The 21128-nt window shown below is 22.7% G+C and overlaps 2 protein-coding genes across 9 annotated transcripts in view; one reads left to right on the top strand and one right to left on the bottom strand.

Moving 5' to 3' along the window:
• Positions 1–21128, top strand: part of LOC129606150 (leupaxin) — a 102644-nt gene that overhangs the window by 71623 nt on the left and 9893 nt on the right. For 5 of the 7 annotated variants that reach the window (XM_055516275.1, XM_055516276.1, XM_055516277.1 and 2 more), the window contains exon 7: positions 1450–1524. The exons of the other annotated variants lie outside the window; for them this stretch is intronic. In XM_055516275.1, coding sequence (XP_055372250.1) covers positions 1450–1524 — 75 coding nt within the window. The remainder of the gene's footprint in view (positions 1–1449; positions 1525–21128) is intronic. 7 annotated transcript variants of the gene reach the window in all.
• On the bottom strand, positions 3086–5723 carry LOC129606152 (PRA1 family protein 3). 2 transcript variants are annotated; one of them, XM_055516282.1, is made up of 5 exons: positions 5664–5723; positions 5405–5538; positions 4245–4367; positions 3798–4092; positions 3086–3622 (listed from the first exon to the last, which is right to left on the bottom strand). In XM_055516282.1, exons 2-5 carry the CDS (start codon positions 5435–5437, stop codon positions 3480–3482), a joined length of 594 nt encoding a protein of 197 aa, XP_055372257.1. In that variant the 5' UTR covers positions 5438–5538; positions 5664–5723; the 3' UTR covers positions 3086–3479. The 2 variants fall into 2 exon arrangements, with proteins under 2 accessions (XP_055372257.1, XP_055372258.1); XM_055516283.1 differs by lacking the exons at positions 5405–5538; positions 5664–5723 and adding an exon at positions 4558–4664 and having other exon boundaries at positions 3092–3622.

Below are 21128 nucleotides of genomic sequence, written 5' to 3'. Positions count from 1 at the left end.
TGCAATAAACGAAAATATTTAAAAAAATTTTCAAAAAATTTTTTAAGATATGAACATGTTTGTAAATTAATTAGTTCATTAAATTATGAATTTTTAATTTCTAGTTAAAATTATCTGATATTATGTTTTTCCAATAATAATTAATTTGTAATTAGAAAAAAAACTAAAAATCTAAAAATGTTTTCCTAATTTAATTTCAATTTAGTTTTTGGCAATGATATTTGTTTTTAATATTTTCTCGAATAATTATTATAAAAATCTCAAAAATTAATGTCAAGCGTAAAATAATTATACTAAGCCAAAAAAAAAAAAACTATTTTACTTTATTTTCAAAATTAGTGCAATGATTTTTGTTATTTTTGAAGTAATTTACTAGAAAATAAATGACATACAAAAATTTATATACATATGGATTTTTCCATGGGTGAGAATATCGCGAAAATTTCAAATATGGATTTTTGGATTTGGTAAATTTTGGTTTTATAATAAATTCGTTGTAGAAAGTAAACTTGGTGTAGAAATCGAAAATAATAGAAAACGAAATTATCTTTCATGTCTATTACTATCATATTTATAATTGTTATACACATTTTCGCAATTTTGGTACTTAAAAATCAGTTTTAAAGTCATATTTGTTTATTTGTACGCATTTTAATTTTTTCAAATCTTTTAAGAATTAATTTTAGATTAATAGTTTTGAATTATAAATGGGCATAAAATTTACAAATTTCAAACCAATTTTTCATTTCGTAATGGAAAAATAAATTTTATTTGTCATATATTAGTTTGAGATTTTTAAAATTAAATTATCTTACATTTTATGCTCATAAAATCGTAAATTACTCATTTGGTGTAGTTTTAATTTGAAAATAAATTTTAAAGACTGTCTTAATGATTACTTAATTTTCACATTAAAATAAGTTTTCATATACATTTCAAGTTCAATAATATCGCATTACTTGTAGAGTTCAACTTAATTATTCACAATAAATAAAAAGTCCAATCATACAACGGTAAAATACAAGACTTGCAATTAATTAGGTAGCTAAACTTGCTTTTTAAATTATACAATACGTTAATCATATAGTAAAATTAATTTACTCAATTCAGTAAAATCGCCAAAAACATTTATGGAGAAAAGTAATCAATATATAAAGTGAAATATTTCATGTATTAACTTTTCTCCGTGCTGCTAAATTAAAATTCATTTATATTTATTTAAATGTGAAATTTAGGAATATTTAAGACGATACAATTTTAAATATATTTTTAAAGAACATATTAAGCAGCCAATTTGTTTTTTTCTCGTTTTTTTTTTTTGGTGATTTCATTAAATCGAGTTGCACAATTAAATTTAAACAAATTACTGTAAATTAGGGAAGTAGTCACAAATATTAGAAATATTCTAACCAAAATTAAAATATAACATATGTATATATACTTTTACAGAATATCAACACCTTACCAACTTCACAAATAATTGAACTACAATTAAAAATGAAAGTACATTACAGACAAGATAAAGTAATTTCAAGAAACTTTTGTGTAAAATTATTTTTATATTAAAGATACGTAAGATCATAATGTTATTCAGTATTACTACTCAAATCGTTATAGATCAAGGCTAAAATATTTAATTTTCAATATCATTTGAAAAACCATATTTATGTAGTTATCTTAACAAATAGATTTCAATTTTTATAAAGAAAATTTCACATTATTGCTTACATATATAAAAATTATTCGCAAATATCATAAATTATTCGCAAACAAAAATAAAGATTCCTTTAGCAAATGGCCTCCTTGAAGGCATTTCATTAAAAATTAACTCAAGAAAATATTTATAAATATTTATAAAAAAAGAATGACATAAATTTAATAAAACAGTACGTTTGTAATATCAGGCTGTATCTTTAATATTATTTAAATTTTTTATTATAGTTTATGGTTATTGTTACAATGAGAATTTCTTTGTGTATTTGCCTTGTGACCTTATTTAGTTGAAAATTTATTATTAAAAAAATTAAAAATAAATATTGATAAAAATCTATAATTAGATTGCAATATTGCTTTTTCTGAATGCCTCATTTTTTTCATTTTTAGAGGAGCACACACAAAGCATTTGATAATAATCTCTAGTATCCATAATTTTAATTTTATCCATTGATTTTAATAGGTCAGTTGGTGATTTTTTTTACTTTATCTGGACCACGCACATAATTTTCAAATTTTCTATTTTAATTTTCTCATATATTGAATTTATGATTTTTCTTTTAAAAAATATATTTTAAAATGATTTGATATTCTTTTTATTATTTTTAGATATTTACGTTTTTTCTCTCGTTTTGTTAAAAAAAAATAAAAATTCGGTACGTGTTTTTATTAAAATGGAAAATCTTTTCTATTTTTTCTATTTTTCGTTGTCATTTACACCTACATAATTTATATCTGAATTATTCTTGATTTAAACAATATTAAGATTTAAAAAGAAAAATTTTGAATAAGATACGAATTATACAATATAATAAAAAAAAGTGCATTTATTTTGACATTGACCAGAAAAATAAAATTGAATTTCTTTTGTACTTGTTCAAAATTTTCTATTCTAACGTATTGTAATTCCTGGAATCCAAAATTTAGTGTTGCAGAAATTCTAATCCTACTGAAATGTGACTACTGTTGAAGTGGATTTAATTACAGAAAACTCCCGATCATTCCCGATCTAATTGCTGTATTATTGCACTTCGATACTCAAGTTAGTTTTTATGTCCTTTATATTTAACTGCATAGTTTAAAATCGTTCTTCTTGACGTATTTCTAAAAATCGGAATTTTAAATTAGAAATTTCATAAAACTTTACACAATCCCGCTGCGGCGTTTTAATGGTTTTGTCTAAATATGGTATTTGCCTTTCATTTTGTACTTTATGCATATTTTTAAGTAATTGGCATTAAATAACAAGAAGCGATTTTAATAATTACATATACATATATTTATGGTTAAATTTCATTTATTTCATTTAAAAAAATTATTATATATGTACAAAACACAAAAGAAATGTTAAAACAATAATTAAATAATTTTTTATCTTAATTCTGTAAAGCTGTATTTTTTGTTTTTTTTTTTGGTTTTCAGTATATTATCATACTTAAGCTAAATTTTCGAAAAGAAATTAATATTAATCTTAATTTCTATTCAAAACTATTTATTGTAATAAATAATGTATATGTACATAATTTAATATACGTAATATTTCATTTTAATTGGAATAAAGTCAAGTTTTGTTATTGAGTATATAATATTATTGTATATTTTGCCTTTTAAAATATTATCACATCTTAAACAGAATTCAAAGAAATAACATTATAATAAATATTAAGATATTTATATTAATATTAATATTCAAGACTGATCTTTGATTTTGTAATTTAAATTATGTTAAAGATTTTCGTGCCAATATTCTTGTTGTGTATACCTTTTTATTCCAAACTTAATTTATCAGCTGTTACATTAATTGTTTTCAAGAATACACTCATAGGAGTAGCTGGTCCAAAACTTTCCATAGTATTAGCAACCTTGTTACGAATGTTTCGTAATCGAAGTGATGCGTGCACAAACGTTACTAAAATTAGAAAATTAGAAAATAAATTTAAACATTAAAAGAACCGCAATGTTCAATGTATTCGGTTCAATTTTCTCTATAAAGTATAGATTCTTGCAACTTTAACGAGTTAAATCATAAACATGTATGTAATAATAATGCGGTACCTACTAAAAATTTTAAAGACTTTACTTACAACAAAATGGTAAAAGTAATGTAAATGCGGACAATAGCAACGCATCAAACCACGTTAATAATAAATATCCAATAAATAATGGTGCTGCTAATATCGCCCATTTGTATGAGTTTTCATTTGTTGTTCTACCATCAATTGAAAAATAATAAACTGTTGTCGCAATTATAGCTGCCTTTACAATTAAACCACATATTATTTTAGTTGGATTTGCTATCAACATTATTATGTAGACGGCAATAAATAATGCAAAGTAATTTGTTTGATAATACATTAAATTTTTTACAACACGATTACCCTAGATTGAAAAAAAAAAGTGAATTATAAGGATATTCAAGTATCAAATGTTTCTATTTGTACATCACACATGCACATATGTATGTATATGCACTATACATATATGCATGGATGTATTCATAGAATTTATAAGTATTTTTTATTGATATTTACCCATTTTTCCAAATCATTAAAAGCAGGCAATTCAAATTTTGCTGTAAAATCATCAAATCTCCTTAAAGGAGCTAAATGTAAACCTTGGATTTGATTACTTGCCGACATTTTTTTATTTTTTTTCTTAAAATTTCAAAAAAAATTTTTTAATCAATACAATGAGTCACTTTAATAAAAAAAGATTAGAAAACAAAAAATAAAATTTGAATAACGAAAAAATCTCTTTATATTGTTACTTTAATAGTTTTTTATAAATTATTTTTCAATTTAAAACTTCAATTCCAAAAATTTTTTAATATTTCGTAATATTTACACAAATTTAGTATGATGATGTCAGTCACAGTCAGATAGAATTTTTATGACATCACTTTTTTTCTGTTCTTTTTACTTTTGAGCAATGTTGACATTTTATGTGTCAAAAAAGTATCAAACAGGGATGGTAATATTTTATGTGTTAAACAATTAGTTGAATTTTTTCGATTTTCTTTGTCATTTTGAAATCAATAAAAATTTTAGATGGTTAATATTTCTGTAATGCGCATTATAGCAAGAAATATACATATATACATGCTTATATGTACATATTACAGTTTCTTGACACTTTGATGCAAAGTAGCTGTGCGCAGTTGCAAATACGCGTTTTTTTTCTAACTTTTTTTTTCTCTCTTTTCTTGCTGCTTGTGAAAAAAGTATGATATGAATAGTATAATTTTCACATTTAACATTAATTAACAGAGGTTATAAATATTAAATGGTGAAAATAAAAATGTATGAAATTATGTATTTATTGAAAGGGTATCGGATGAAATCGTGAGTTCTTTCTCTTGGAAATTTGTTATATTCAACACTCTCCCAAATACATTACACTCGCAAATATTCAACACTTACTCAAAGTACTTTTTCTACATTAAAGCAAAAAGAAAAAAAGAAAAAAAAAATAATAAAGAAACTCAAGTACTTTTTGCTATTGTAAATATAAACGGGAAAAAATGCTATTAAAAATTAATGATGAAATGTTTATGCATAAGTGTAGGTTTTTGTTTGCGTACATGAGTATGTACATAACAGGTCCTATTGTTTTTATGCGAATTGAATTTGGATTGGGAGAAAAGAAAAATCACATGGCATAATTGAAATTTTCTTGATAATATATTACCAACCGTATATGTTAATATATTCTCCACTATATCCATGTCTGATGGAAATTTATTTTTATTTTTGCAGGTAGGTACTTAAGCTTTTTTTCTTTAATAAATTTGTAATATTCTGAAATTTTCTGCGACGAATTTGGTAGCTACATACATTTGTAGATAATGTATGTGTGTATATGAAATATGAATTTAAAATAGTAGTTATTTATCGTTCATAATATGTTATTGGCATATAATTTTCATCAGTTCAAAAAACAATATTCCGTACCTATAGATTTACACGTACATTATTATGAATAAAAAGACTTTTGTGCATATAATAATAGCTCGTTCCTCACCCTGTAAAGTTATGATTCATTAAAAATAATAAAAGTTCAATATAGTTATGCATTTTATAATGGAAGATGAACATTCGTATTTGGATGGGTATATGTACTAACTTAAAGATCAAAATTTATTAACTACTTAAAGATCATTCTTGTACCTTTAGGACGTTATAAAATCCAAAAGTGTTTTTAATAAGCAAACAAAAAATTTATAACAAACAAATAAATAAATACTATAAAGTTTTCGAAAATCATATCGGATAAAATTTCGCTTCTTGTGTGTATTCTACGAGGACCAAACCAACCAGCTTTTTTTTCAAATTGCATTAAAAAGGGAAGCTTTTGAAAATTGAATTAGAATTGTCTGTATGTTAAATTAAAATTAAAGATTTCAAAAAATAGTTTGTTAATATAGTTATGCAATTAATTAATTTCGTAAAGTACTTATTGCCAAATTTTTATTATTCGTCAACTACTTTAATTTTAAAAAATATTACTGCAATTACTTAATGAGTATTTTTGCGTCATGTCACATAGTCGTTATGCCTGCCGGTTTATTTCAGGAACTATAAATCATCAATTTTTCGTTAACTTTTAATTAAGTATTTAATTGTTGTGCTCATATCCACTTAAAATTTGAATTTCTTGTCATGTTGCCCGAATTTAAATGTCGTTTTAGATTTTTTTGAACCGATCTTGCTATTACAAATTTTGATTTGTTTTATTTTCGTCTAAATATAAACAATTAAAAATATAACAATTACATCAGCTACATGTGGCTCGGATTAAAATAATAATACCTAGATATGTATGTGTATACATGTAGGTATTTTAAACGTATGTAAATATAAGTATGTTTGTATATGCTTTTAGATATACTTATATATGTAGCTACATAAAATTTAAATTTGTTTACAAAAATACAAATTTAATTTTGTGACAATTTAAATATTTTTAGAATAAATTTGATGTATTTTTATATTTTTTATAAATTTTTTTTTGTTATTTGAATTGTTGCTTCTATTAGTATGACGTTCGCACCCACAAAAGAACAAAACAAAAATTTAAAAAAAAGAATAAATTTATAAATTTATTTATTCTTTGTTTTGAATATTTTTGTCGTATTTATAAACAAAATTTAATTTTTTGATTTAAAATCTTAAACCACATGTTCATTTTTAATTGATTATACATATAGTTTATTAGGAAAAAGTCAAAATTTACAACAATTTTAGTAAAAATACTAATTGAAAATACCAATAATTTTTTGCATTCAATTTCAAATTTTTGGTGATTTTGAGGCAGAAATGCATTTAGAGAGCCACATACGAAAATGTAAAATAGAAAAGAGCTACCCACAGCAATTCAATTATTTTTTTTTTGTAATTTTCATCATATTCTGAAGAAAAGGCCTTAGAAGGCTAAAGTCGAGACATCGGCAGTTAATTGTAATGAAAAAATTTCTAAAAATTCCACAATATTGTTTAATTTCTTTAAATCGAAAAACAAATTGTTATGTCATATTCTCAACACATTGTGCATATTTTTTTTTGCATTTTTCTTAAAAACACAAAAATTATTGAGTTCTTGAAATTGTGTAGTACAATTTTCTACTAATTGATTTTTCCAAAAAGTAATTTTACCTTAATACACCTTAATAATCTGTGAATAAATTATTAATTTTAATGAAATTATTAAATTTTATTTCGAGCCATATAGTCTTTATTACGTAAATTTATGGCAGCCGCAAAAAATATTTAATACCAGCTAAACATATACCAGATAAGCATGCCAGTTTTAAAGTAAAGAAAATATCGTTTAATCCGAAAATAAAATTTTATTGTATAAATTTGCATACGCGTATACCTATTTAATTTTACTTGATTTTCATTAACACTATTTTTATACCCGTACAAATGTATGTTCGAAGGCCAGCGTCGAATTCTGAGTCGATTTAGCATTCTCAACGATAGCTCAAAAACTAATTGAGCTAAGTTCACCAAATTTTCAAAAGAGATTTATTATAGTAAATACCAGAACGATCGCAGTAGAAATGATCGGGTAGCTGCACTTCGACACAGTCAATTCTATTTTTTCTCGTTACATATTACATTATTATACTTAAAACAAACTGTCAATATAGTTTTCAATATAAATATTTCATTGCAATTATAACTATTCATAGAAATTTTCCAATTTTCTATTGAAAAATAAATTAATTTGATATTTATAAATTAATTTCTCCTAGATGCCCTTTGTTTGTTGAATTTGAAATAATTTTTTATTAATTTTAATATATTTCAATAAATTTTAATATAGTCAATGGATTTAGTTAAATATAAATTTTCTATTTTTCTAAACTATTTAAAATAATAAGCTATTTAATTGAATACAATATTTAAATTTAAATTAAGATAATAAATCAAATTAACAAATACACATATACATTTACTTTTCGCACATACATACATTTATATGTACATATGCACATCCATATATGAAAATTAAATAAAATTTCATTTCTAAATTAAAATTATAAGAAATAAGAAAAATACAAAAAAAAAAAAACAAAATACTTTTGCTACATTTTCTTACTTTTTTCATTTGAAATTTTTGAAAATATTTATAAAATGTTGTACATATGAAAATTTTTAAATTAAATTTAATTGACCAATAAATTTTTTGCAAAAAAAATCAGTAAATGGAAAATAATTACTTAATAAACAAAAATAATGCCATAAGAAATAAAAAGGAACTTTTTATTTAATTTCTATAATTTAGAAACATAAAATTATTTTTCATTAGATGTAATTTAGAATTTTATTGTACTAAATTTGAAAAAATAATTCAAAATAATTAAAATTTTCAATCATTTTAATGATCTTTGTTGTATAAATATAAAAAATTTTTATTGTTGAAAAGATTTTGGAAAGAAAACTATAAATAAATTCTGAACTTACTTATGTTTTATAAAAGAAAATATCCGGAATTAGTAAGCTTCCAAAATTTATAATACTCCCGTAACAGAAATATATATATATGTGTATGTATGTATATGTTAGGAAATAGGAAAGATTCTAAATAAATATTTTTGTTTTTAATTCTTTTTGATGATGATTCCAAAATTTTTAAATGTTTATATTAAAAGTTGATTTTTAAAAATAAAAAAAAAAAATATTTCATGCTTAAATAAATTAAAAATTTTTAGAAATTTTATTTTATTGTACAAATTTTTAATAATATGAAGGACATTTTATTTGCTTCATCTTTCATATTTAGATTTTCTTTTTATATAATATGACCCTCATCTTAGATTTTATGACAAATGGTTTTTTTTGTTTTGTTTCAATATTTGCTAAGTTTAATGATTTTTTTTATCTTTTGTAAAATAAGATTGGCATTAATAACATTGAAACTAAAAAAAATTTTTTAAAGAAATTTTATATTATAATATATAAGACGCCTCTTTGCAATTTTTAGCTTCCATCAGCGGATAGAATGTTCTCATTGCCTAAACTTTTACGTATTTCTTTAAAAGTTCAAAAAATCAAATTTGAATTAAAATGAAAAATAAAAAAACATTGCACACGTTTTGATGTTCAATACACCTACTTAATAATATTTAAAAATATTATAATCAGCGAAATCATGTTAGAAACTAGTCGATGTTTTGTATATATATGTATTTATAATTAGCTTTGGAAGTTGGAGTAAGTGAATCGAAATTGAGAAGTAGTAATTAGGATTAAAACTAACCATGAATTTCATAAATATTGAAGATGTTTATATATGCAATGTATTTGTTATTGCAGATAGGGGGTTTTCGCTTATGCACGCTGCGCTGAAAGTTCTACATTAGAACTAAAATTTCTAAGATGCATGGTTAAACATTATGCAAAAAATTTAGCTAACCTTTTTTCGTTTACGCAGTCTCCAAATTCTGAAACCTCGAAAATAACATAAATGACTTTGTTTATGAAATTATATCCCAATACTTTGAAAATTTATATCCCAATACAGTAACAAGATTTGAAGACTTAAAGAAAACTTACTTTAACACCCTTCAATATCTGAATCTGCCATTTTGAAATTTGATATTTTTTTTTGAATTTTAAATTAAAAAAGAAAAAAAAATTTCTTGAGGCAGCGACAAAATTTATACTAGATGTCTGCGCTACATTTCTAACATTTCCTTATTGCGGATTGAATTTCCAAATGCACTTTATTGCAGCCAGTAATTTCCGAACGATCTATATTTTTTATATGTGCAGCGTGAATTTTCGAACGTACTATACATGTTAGAAGTATTCTAGAACAGAATAAACGAAAACCCTATACTTTGAATTCTTTATGGATTCGCTGATCAACAATATTTCCTCTTGATGAGATAATTAAATTGCATTACCCAAAATGCAAAAAATTCAAATCTAAACCAATTAACTTAAAAATTAAAATTATAATTTTTCTTTAAAAATTTTTATTTATTTTCGGTTTTTGTGTACATGAGACGTTATATAGACCTATTTCTTCCATATTTGAATGATAAATACTTCAATCATATTTTATTAGTTACATTGAAATATTCAAATATTTCTGAAAATGAATAATTATATTAATGAATAATTTCAATGTTATTTCCATTTCTATATTATTTTGATAGGTCAGTTTTACCTCGCTGTAAGTTTATACATAATTCGAACATATTATATAACCAATCAATCATATTTAATAAAGTCAAGTATTATTTACTTAACCTTATACCTCAATGAAATTTTTATAAATTCACGTATACATTGTATAAAAATGTGTACATTAAAATTAAAAATTTTATTGCAAGAAAATTTCTCTTTTATTTTGTAGAAATAAATTCATTTTCATTTATAATAAAGTAACTTTTGGTTTTAATATTTTATTTAAAGAGGAAATAGATTTTCAAAGTAAAGTAAACAAAAATTGCTATATGAAAATTTATGTAAAAATTCTAAACAAAATGTGAGAAAATAAAACAGAATGGTTTTAGAGTTGATTTCTTTGAATTTATTAGAAGAAAAAATTTTATCTATAGTTATTAAATTTTAAATATGTATAAAGGGAAATAAAATTGCTAATTAAATTGCACATATTATAAATGTTATTGATTTCATAATTGGCATAAAGATGGCGCATATTCCAAACTACTAACAAGCGTTTTTTTATTTGTAAATTGTAATTCCGATTATATTTGTATTTACAAAAATTACAAATAATTATAAGGGTTTAAAAACTGAAACTATTAACAAATGCACATTTCTTCAAAACTATCTTCTTTTATAATTTTTAATAATTAAATATAAGTATAATTGTTTAATTCTTATATAATTTTGTTCAAAGCATATTAAAATATAAAAATTTTTTAAAATTATTTAATTAAATTCACAAGTCAAATTCTTTTTGATTGCATAAGATATTTTGACTAAACTTGGCAAATAATTTTATTTTAATTTCATTAATTACGTTATTCCTTTTAAAATTATTTTAAAAATTACGATATGAAAATATTCAAAACAACAACAACAAATTTTATTAATGTTAATTGATTGTTAATTTATAATCGACCTTTTTGACAATTAAAATAATAACACTGCACATACACCGTCATGACAAACTATGTATAAAGCTTTTAAGTAAAATTTTTTTGTGATGTTGGCATTAATTTCGATTGCGTACTTGAATTAATAAAAAACAAAACAAAAAAAATCGAATTGAATAATTTTTCTGCAATTTTTTTTTTTTTTAAATAAAAATTTAATTTAGAATTTAATTTAGTACCTGAAAAACAGGGAAAAAAACGTACACAATATTGTTTTTCGTTTTGTTTTTTATTCTCTATTATTATAGCAGTAACAATATAAAAAACATAATCCTCTTAATGGTTATAGTAGGTGTATCTTTATATTACATATAGTGTATTAATTTAGATTATGTTGAGTCAGTTCCGAATAATTTTTCTAAGTTTTTATCTAATTAAATATAGAAAATGCAAATATATACTTTTATTAGTTCCACTCTGTTCTTTTAACATCGTTTAAAATGGAAACCTGAAATTTTGTGTATACGAACAGATCTTCTTGAGAAAGATTTTTCTCTCTTGCCTACCCTGTTTAAAGTTCTTTAAAATCGCCATTTTGTTGTACCGAAAACACAAACATTTGTTTTTTTTTAATTCTACAGAAGCAGAACATTCAGCGTTTCATTTTTTCTACTAACGGCAACAACGGCAAAGGCAAGAATTTCATTTTTATACCCGTACGAACGTATGTTTGAAGGGTATACTAAAATTGCCTTACCGTTTGTAACGCTAAGAAATAAGGGTGCAGATATTGACTCAAGTGTATTTTTTTGATCAGCGTCAAATTCTGAGTTGATTTAGCTCTGTCTGTCCGTCCGTCCGTCCGTCCCAACGATAACTCTAAAACTAATAGAGCTAAGTTCACCAAATTTTCACAAACGATTTATTGTAGTAAGTGCCAGAACCCTATTTAAATTGGACATGATCAGGTTACCGGTTTGGGAAACTGCCATACAACTTCAAAATTTATTTGGCTATATCTCAGAAACTATAAAAGCTATGGCATTCAAATTTCACACAAACGAATGTATTAGTAGGGCCAATGTGTGTCATAAAAATCGTTGAAATTACTTGGCTCCTTCTGGTACCTGCCATACAACTTCAAAAGTTATTTGGGTATATCTCAGGAACTATAAAAGCTATGGTATTGAAATTTCACACAAACGAATATATTAATAGGGCCAATGTGCCTCATAAAACTCGTTAAAATTGCTTGGCTCCTTCTGGTAGCTGTCGTACAACTTCAAAAGTTATTTGGCTATGTCTCAGAAACTAAAAAAGCTGTGGTATTGAAATTTCACACAAACAAATATATTAGTAGGGCCGATGTGCTTGATAAAATTCGTTAAAATTTCTTGACTCTTTCTGGTAGCTGCCGTACAACTTCAATAGTAGTTTGGCACACACAGCATTTTGAAGAACATAGTACTGAAATTTTGCATAAATTAATATACGGTAATACGGCAACTTAAAGTCATAGTCTGTCCCATAGTCAGTTATGGCATCTTTATTCGCACATAGGATAACAAATTCGTACGGGTATTTCTATTTTTTTTCTCGTTATTAATAAATTTTTGACATAGTTCTTCTCTTAGATAGAAAGTTGTTAAAGTCAAAGATTTTAGCAGTTTTTAAAAATTAATAAATGCTTAATTTTTTTTGAAACAATGTTTTTTTCCATCTCCTTTTTCTTTTAAGGTATTGACTCGCAAAAAAAATCAAATTATATTTTGCAAAACTAAATTCGATTTGTTTTTTTTTATAATATTATTTTATACCTTTATTAACCAGAGACTGCAAACCCTTGCAAATTTTTATAAATCCAAAAAACTCATGGAAAGTGTCTTTGCCATTAAAAAAAATATGATTAAATTATTTGTCTTAATTCATTTAATTTGTCACCAAATTCATTTATAATATTTAACAAGCTCGAACGCTTATAAAATGTTTTTTTAAATATTTGTTCCTATTCTATACCATAATTATTGTCACATATTTCGGTATATCATTAATGAGAATGAATTCAATATAAGATTTTTTAAAACAAAGATAATTCTAGTTTGGTCAAGGAAAATGTGCTACTTTACAAACCGTTTTTTTAATATTTATTAATTTATTTTTACATTTTCAATATACAAGAGAATTAAAGAAAAATTTCTTATTTAATTTCTAAATTTATGATTTTATTTACATTAAAAATACTTTCTTATAAAAAAAAATTTTTGAATATTTCTTAAAATATGCAAAAAATTTATAAATTAATTTTTATCATACCTTAAATTAAAATATCTATGGCAAGTCATTTTCTTAATTTTAATTACAAAAAAAATATTTTTTTTTAAATTGAAATTTTCGATTAGAATAAAAAAAATTTTTGTTTTCTCTTACGAGTATTAAAATAATTTAAAATGTTGATAATTTTATAATTGAATTTAAGTCATTAAAAATTGTGCCAAATGCAAAATATTCATCCATGTATAAATTATTGTTAAATTTATTATTAAAATCACAAAACGATCACATACCATAATTTAAATGTTCTATATATATATATATATATATATATACAATTTAATATTACTCCCCTACTTCAAAATCAAAATTTTCAAAAAAGAACAAAAAAACAAAAAATTTGAAATCTTCCCAAAAAAAGCAAAATTGAAATTAGGGAATGTCAACGTTTATTGTATGTGTGCAACCCAAAAAAGGCGATTAAGCAATTTCAATTGAAAATTTTTTTAATTGTACCCTACCGTTTTAATATTTTATTAAAACATTTTTAATCTATTGACATAGCATCCATAGACTGACGTACAAACATGCGATCATTAAAAATAATAATGTTAAAAAAAAAAATATTTAAATAAATTTTTTTTATTTTATTTAAATGTTTTAAATATTATAAAAAAGAAAAAGAAATTTTTTTATAATAAATTTTACGATTAAATATGCACAGTCTAATGGGAAAGACGACAATCCTTTTTGTTCCAATTTCATATGTGATTTGTTATACTTTTTCTTTAATGTTATTTTTGATTATTTTGGTTTTTATTTTTCAAATGAAAAAGAACAAAAAAAAAATTTCTAATTCGGTCATTTCTAAATTTATCAAAATTAAAAAAAAATTTTTTTAATAATAATATTTTTCGTATATAATTGTTTTTTTCTTCTTTTACGTGTTCATTTTTATAAATAGAAACAATCGAAAATTAAATAAAACAAAATATAAACATACACTCGTATTTATAATAAAAAAAAATTTAACAAATGAATTTGAGTACGGAAAGGGAAAAATGTGTTATGTATGTAGTTTTGGTTTTGGTTTTTTTTTGGTTTTTGGAAAGGATTATATTATTAATTTATGTTAAATAAAATATTATAAATTAAATGAAATAAAATATAGCTTATATGTTTTATTATTACCTATATGTATTATTGAAGTTGATTATTATTTTATAAAAAAATCGCATAAAATTTCTTTTGATATACTACGAGTATTTCTTAAGAATTTCAAAAACGCAAACTAATTTAAAAAACGTATAATAAATTTTCTTTTGAAAGGATTAAGAAAATATTTTTTTTTTTTTTTTGAAAAAAAAAAAACAATACTCTGGAAACATATGTATAAAAGTTGGCAATTAATCTTCTGTCATTATATTTTTGGATATTATTGAACTAATAAAATATTATAATTTCCTTTCGTGTTATGGTAACTTGTGGGATAATATTATGTATGTATAAATTTGTATATTACGACTTGGCTCATATTTTAAGTGTGTTTTAAATTTTTAACTTCAATATTATTTTTTTGTTTTCCCAATTCTTTGCGTGTATCTTATAGCGAATAAGATTGATCAGGATACTCAATTAGAAGGTCTAGAACCATTAAAGATTATATTTTTGATATTATTATAAACTTAACAGAATATATTTGAGTATATTTCGTATATACATAATTTCCAATTTGCAAGTTCATCAGATTTTGTAAGATCTTATTGGTCTAATATTGAATTTTCAACTCAAATGTAAAATTTTATTTTTCTTATAAATTTTTGTTTAGAAGAAAGCTCAGAAAATTTTTGAATTCTTGTAGGGTCTAAGGGAATCTGTTTTATAACTTATGTTTTTAGTGTGTGTGGCATTTATAATTTATATATGGGATTATTGCATTATGATATACATATTTGTGTAACACCATTACATCCCGAAATATTGCTAAAATTTAAATAAATGTTGGGTATTATAAAATCAAAATTCAATGTATATAATATAATTGAAAATATGATTTGAGAATAATAAAAATTAATAAAAAATTGCTCTACCAAAAAGTTATAAATACCCATATTTTGTTAGTCCCATAGCTTGAACTGATGGGTTGTTATTTAAAAATTTTGTAATTTTCTTATTAAAATTAATTTTGGATTTGAAATTCTTCGCTGAAAACCAAAATAGTTATTAATAATATCACCTAAAGTAATGCAGCTAACAGAATATGATTGCTCATTTTCGAATAAAATTGAATTTTTTTTTTAAGAAAATCACAAAATATGGTTTTTTATTTCATAATTATCTAATTGTAAAAAAACTATCTCAACCTAAAATTTTAAAACCGTACTTACATATTTACTTGAATTTTTCTTAACTGCTATTTAAATGTTCGAAATATTAAATAAAGTTGGGTCAAACCAATGGTTTGTATTGTAGAACTTTTCCCTTCAACAATTAGTGAAAATACTGCTTTTACAGTCTATGTATATCTACCACACTATTAAAAATATATTGATTCATATAGAAAACTATTTGTAGAATTGCATATATTTGGGATGAACGACTTATCCAGTCTTTGAAATAAAGCAAAAATTAATTTAAAGAGGGCTTAAAACATAATGATCGATTTTAAGGATTAATTCCATGAGTTAAGAAAATTAATTATATTTTTTTAAACGCAGAAAGGCATAAGCATTTTTCAAATTTTGCGTTTGCAAAATTTGAAAAATGCTTATTGTTTCATTGCAACAAATAGCTAAAGAGGCCATTTTTAGGATTTGGGGGGTATAACTTCTACAGGGGGGAGATAGGTAAAAATTTTGTTCTACGGAAACAAGTTTCTAGTAAAGATCTATATACATATAAAATTTCGGCTTTCTATCTTCAAGGGTGTATCAGTTTTGTAAACTAAAAAATGTCCACGGACGGACAGAGTGAAACTAATAAGCAATTTTTTTCAAAAAATTTTTGGAAAAGTGCTTTAAAGTGCATAAAAGTAGGGGCTATTAATTAACATTCTTTTAGAAGCAATGATTTTAATATGTAATTTATTAAAATATTGATTACCAGAATTGATTTAATAACCTAGTACCGTATACTGATTACATTTTTAATGGAATACCGGAAATATTGAAAAAAAAAAATAATTAATTTCGAAGATATGGTAAATTTTCTTTATCATAAGGGATGGTAAAGCAACATAAAAAAAAAAGCTTTAAATCGCGTACTTTTATATTTTTGAATTTAATCAAATTAAATTTAAAAAAAAAAATAAATTAATTTTTCAATTTAAATTAAAAAGAAAAAAATTATTGTTGCCGACCAATAAAAAGCTTTGATCACAATTGGAAAATATAAAAGACAAACAAAATGGGGGAAACAGAAAATTTTGTTTCACTTCATATTTTTTTTTTTTCGTTTTGATTTTAAATATTTATAAAATTAACCTTGACAATGGTACTGCAAATACCATAAAAATAAATTTTTATTAGAATTTACGTACTTTATGTAGAAATGTTTCTAATTTGAGATTTTTTTAATATTATAATTATAGACACATTGTACATGTGTGTAGTGGTTTTTCTATATATATATATATATTTTTCTATTTTAATTTGTTAAAAATTTTGTCACTTTAAAATTATTTCTTTGTTTCTTTGACATTTTATTATAAATTAGAAATAGTTTTAATATTTTTGTTTTAGGTAATATAGGTATATTATGTATATATGTATGTACATTATTATATTCCGAAAATGTTATGTACAGGTTGTACATATATTTTTTTAACGATATCTTATTTTATTTAATAATAAATGTCACATAATTTCTATTGATTTATAGCATTAAGACGTAATAATATTCCACATGGGGGGAAAATAATATTAAAAACATTATATGATATGTTCAAGTATTTATGGTCCTATATAAGATTGTTCTAGAAAAATTAAGAAAAAAAAATATTATTTTAATATCCGAATATCATTTATTATAATATTATATCCCATTTTCCGAATATTAAAGTCTACATAGTTTCCTAATTAAAAATTATTATATAATAATATTTTTCTGTTGACTAATAAAATTTTCAACTTAAATAAAAAATCAAAATTATGTATTTTCTTTTTATTGCCGCTATTTTGAATTTATATTATCGATTTTTATTAAATTTTTCATATTAAGAACACAATTATGTGGTGGAAGTAAACGATAGATTTTCAGTATAGGTACATAACATCTCAATTAAAATTCAATGATACACTTCTAAAATTTTGAAAAATAAAATCATAATTTTTGAAATTTCCGAAAATTAATTTTGAAATATGTTCATCTAGCATATTATTATGAACCTATATCCTAATATATACAGATATATAGATTTTATATTATGATGTAAGTTGTTCAAAAGTTCTAAAATAAATTTTTTTTTTTCAATATTTGTAATTGCTTTGCATTTTCAAAACAAATTTGTTAACCATTTATCAAAATAAAAGAAAAATTATTTTATTTATTTTTTTTTTTAATATTTTGAAACATTCTCATCTATTTCAATATTTTCTCGATTGGCAATGGGGGATATTAGTATTAAATAAATGATATATGAAATATTCAATTTCATTTATTTCATCCAGTTTATAACACATTATTTTTAGCACTTTTTCGAAAAATTTTTGAAAAAAAGCGCTTATTAGTTTCACTCTGTCCGTCCGTCCGTCCGTGGACATGTTTACAAAACTCTTACGCCCTTTAAGATAGAAAACTGAAATTTTACATGTACATAGATCTTTACTAGAAACTTATTTTCGTACAACAAAATTTTTACCTATCTCCCCCCCTCTAGAAGTTATACCCCCCCAAAGCACTAAAAATGGCCTATTTTAACTATTTGTTGCAATGAAACCATAAGCATTTTTGAAATTTTGCAAACGCAGAAAGGCACTGGCTTGCTTCCCCTAGCGCAATATACTATAGTTAAACTTTAAGAAAACAAAATGGCCGTTCAAATTTACCGTTATCTAAAGTCCGTTTTTTCCAAAATTTTTGATGTCGTTTTTCTTCTAGACCCCCAATTGTAGGAGCCTAAAATTTTAACAGTTGTTAGACACTAATAAACAGTTTATTTTGTTTTCCTCTCAAGTTATCGCCTCTTAAAATTTGTAAAAATTTGAATTTTCAACACCCTATATTTCCGAAACGGCAAGCTTTTTTAAATTTCTATAAACGTTTAATTATTTTTCTTAACTCACGCAATTAACCCTTAAAATTGAGCATAATGTTAACCCCACTTTATATTAATTTTTGCTTTATTTCTGAGACTGCATAAATCGTTCATCCTAAATATATGCAATCCTAGAAATAGTTTCCTATATGAATGAAAATAATATTTTAATAGTGTGATAGGTATGCAAAGATTATATTAAAAAGCAGTATTTTCACTTATTGAAAGGAAAAGTGCTACAATGCAAACCATTGGTTTGACCCAACTTTATTTGTATTCAAATTAGAATATTATTTATCAGCAAATTACCGATATAAAACAAAAATGATATTTCATGATTTTAAAATTGTCCAATATGCCTTAACTTTGGGTATATACGAGAATTAACAAAAATGTAGAATGGTTCTAAAACTTATGATGATTTAAATTTGACTTTATGGTGCTGTTTAGTACTGTAATATATTCAATATGTGCGTACTTCATATCTTACAAAAAAATTAAATCTCGCCAAAAGTTTTCTTTATTCCAAACTTAAAAAAAAAATTCTATTTTAAATATTTAGATTTAAATTTCTTATTTACATACATTTATACACATTTATTTATGATAATTTTCCCTACAAGAAATAACTACATTAAAATTGATTAACTTCTAAAATTTATTTATAATAAATTTTAAAATTTTAAAATTTTCCTAATATTTTTTAACGACCCAATAATTAATTAGTTATTTTGAGTTAATTAGAACAAGTTTAACAACAACAACAAAATACAAACATATACTTATATACCGTTAATCGATTTATCTCTTAGTTTGTCAGATTCTCTAAATTTTATTAATTTTTAAATTTTTCTTTTTTTGTTGAATATCATAAATAAGATCAACGTTAAAACACTTTAAAAAAAAATATTTAAACTAAATTAAATATTAAAAATTATGATAAAAGAAGGATGATGAAAACAGCATAAAAATAAATTGAAAAAATCATAAATTCATAAATGTTTCTTTCATATATGTATACAAACAAATGTATGTATACATGTATGTGCTTAGATATTTAAATATATTGAAAATAGCAGCGCAGCGATTTTGTATATAAAACAACGAATGATGAGGGATGAGAATTTATTTTTGGATAACATTTTACTAAAATTATACTTATAGCCACGTTTGTGTTGATACTTTTTGTTGTTTTTGTTTTTTTCTTCCTAATTTTTTTGTTTTTTATTTTATTGTATAAACAATATAATATTTTAAACACACACAGAATATGCGCGAATAATAAAAATTTGAACGCAAAATTTTGTTACTCGTTGTGTATTATTTTTAAAGATACAAAAAAATTGCACACGACGACGACAATAACGATAAAAACGATGAGAACGACGACAGCTAAGGCGATCGAATAAAACCAAATACACGAAAATTTTAATTCGTAATGAAAGAAATAATGAGAAAAAAAAGAATAACAATAAAAAATTTCGTTGGAATAGAAAATTGTTGTTGTAATTGAAAAAATTTTATTATTTTTTTTTTTTTTTTGAAATAAGAATGAAAATTCAAATAAAAATTTTCATTAACATTTTTTGATTTTCTCAATTTTTTTTTTTTTTTTTTATTTCAACACAAAAAATATAATGTTATTATCTCAATTAGAAAATAATTTATAAATATAGAAATGAAAAATAAATGTTTTTGAAATTTTAAAAAATTTTAATATTTTTGCATAAGAAAATTGTCTTAAAATTAAATGGTGATAGCTATTTCTTTTATCAAAATATGGGAAAAAATTGCATATTTTTGGGAGTCACTATGAATATTTCACTAATACCAATTCCGTTCTAGCGAAAAATCCCAAATAAGAACGGAGTAGTTTGTAAATTAAAAGGTAATTTGCAAATAAATTCTGCTGCACAAGAGTAGAATAATCAAAAAGTTGATTATTTCAACTGAAAAATCTATATTGTATTCGTCGTTTTTTGCCAAATTATAGATACAGCATGTTTTCCCTCATATTAAAAATTTAAAAATTTAAGCAAGTTTACATGCTTTCTTGTTATATTGTTCTTCGTTCCTTGGTCTTCAAATTTTATTTGTTCTTAATTTTTCTTAATTCTTCTTTATTTTTGCTTATTAACATTTTTAACCTCTCCAATTTCGTTTTGTAATACAATAATAATTGTTCTTCTATATTCATATTTAATTTACAAAACATACGATTTAAAAAAAAAATTTTGATTTTGTAAAAATAATAAAAAGAAAAACAACATACAATTTTCAAACGAACAAGTGAAAATTCTATGTTAAAATTTC

The sequence above is a fragment of the Condylostylus longicornis genome, unplaced genomic scaffold (genome assembly GCF_029603195.1).
Source record: "Condylostylus longicornis isolate FDR11 unplaced genomic scaffold, ASM2960319v2 ptg000017l, whole genome shotgun sequence".
Lineage (NCBI taxonomy): Eukaryota > Metazoa > Arthropoda > Insecta > Diptera > Dolichopodidae > Condylostylus > Condylostylus longicornis.
This window is presented reverse-complemented; position numbering and strand designations above follow the sequence as displayed.

Bases quoted from the DNA above. Each gene is read 5' to 3' on its own strand.
- LOC129606152 (XM_055516282.1), bottom strand. From the start codon at position 5,437: ATGGATATAGTGGAGAATATATTAACATATACG. The intron at 4,093-4,244 runs GTAAATATCAAT...TTTTCAATCTAG, and splicing joins TTAATGATTTGGAAAAATGG to GGTAATCGTGTTGTAAAAAA. The intron at 3,623-3,797 runs GTAAGTAAAGTC...TTCTAATTTTAG, and splicing joins ATTACTTTTACCATTTTGTT to TAACGTTTGTGCACGCATCA.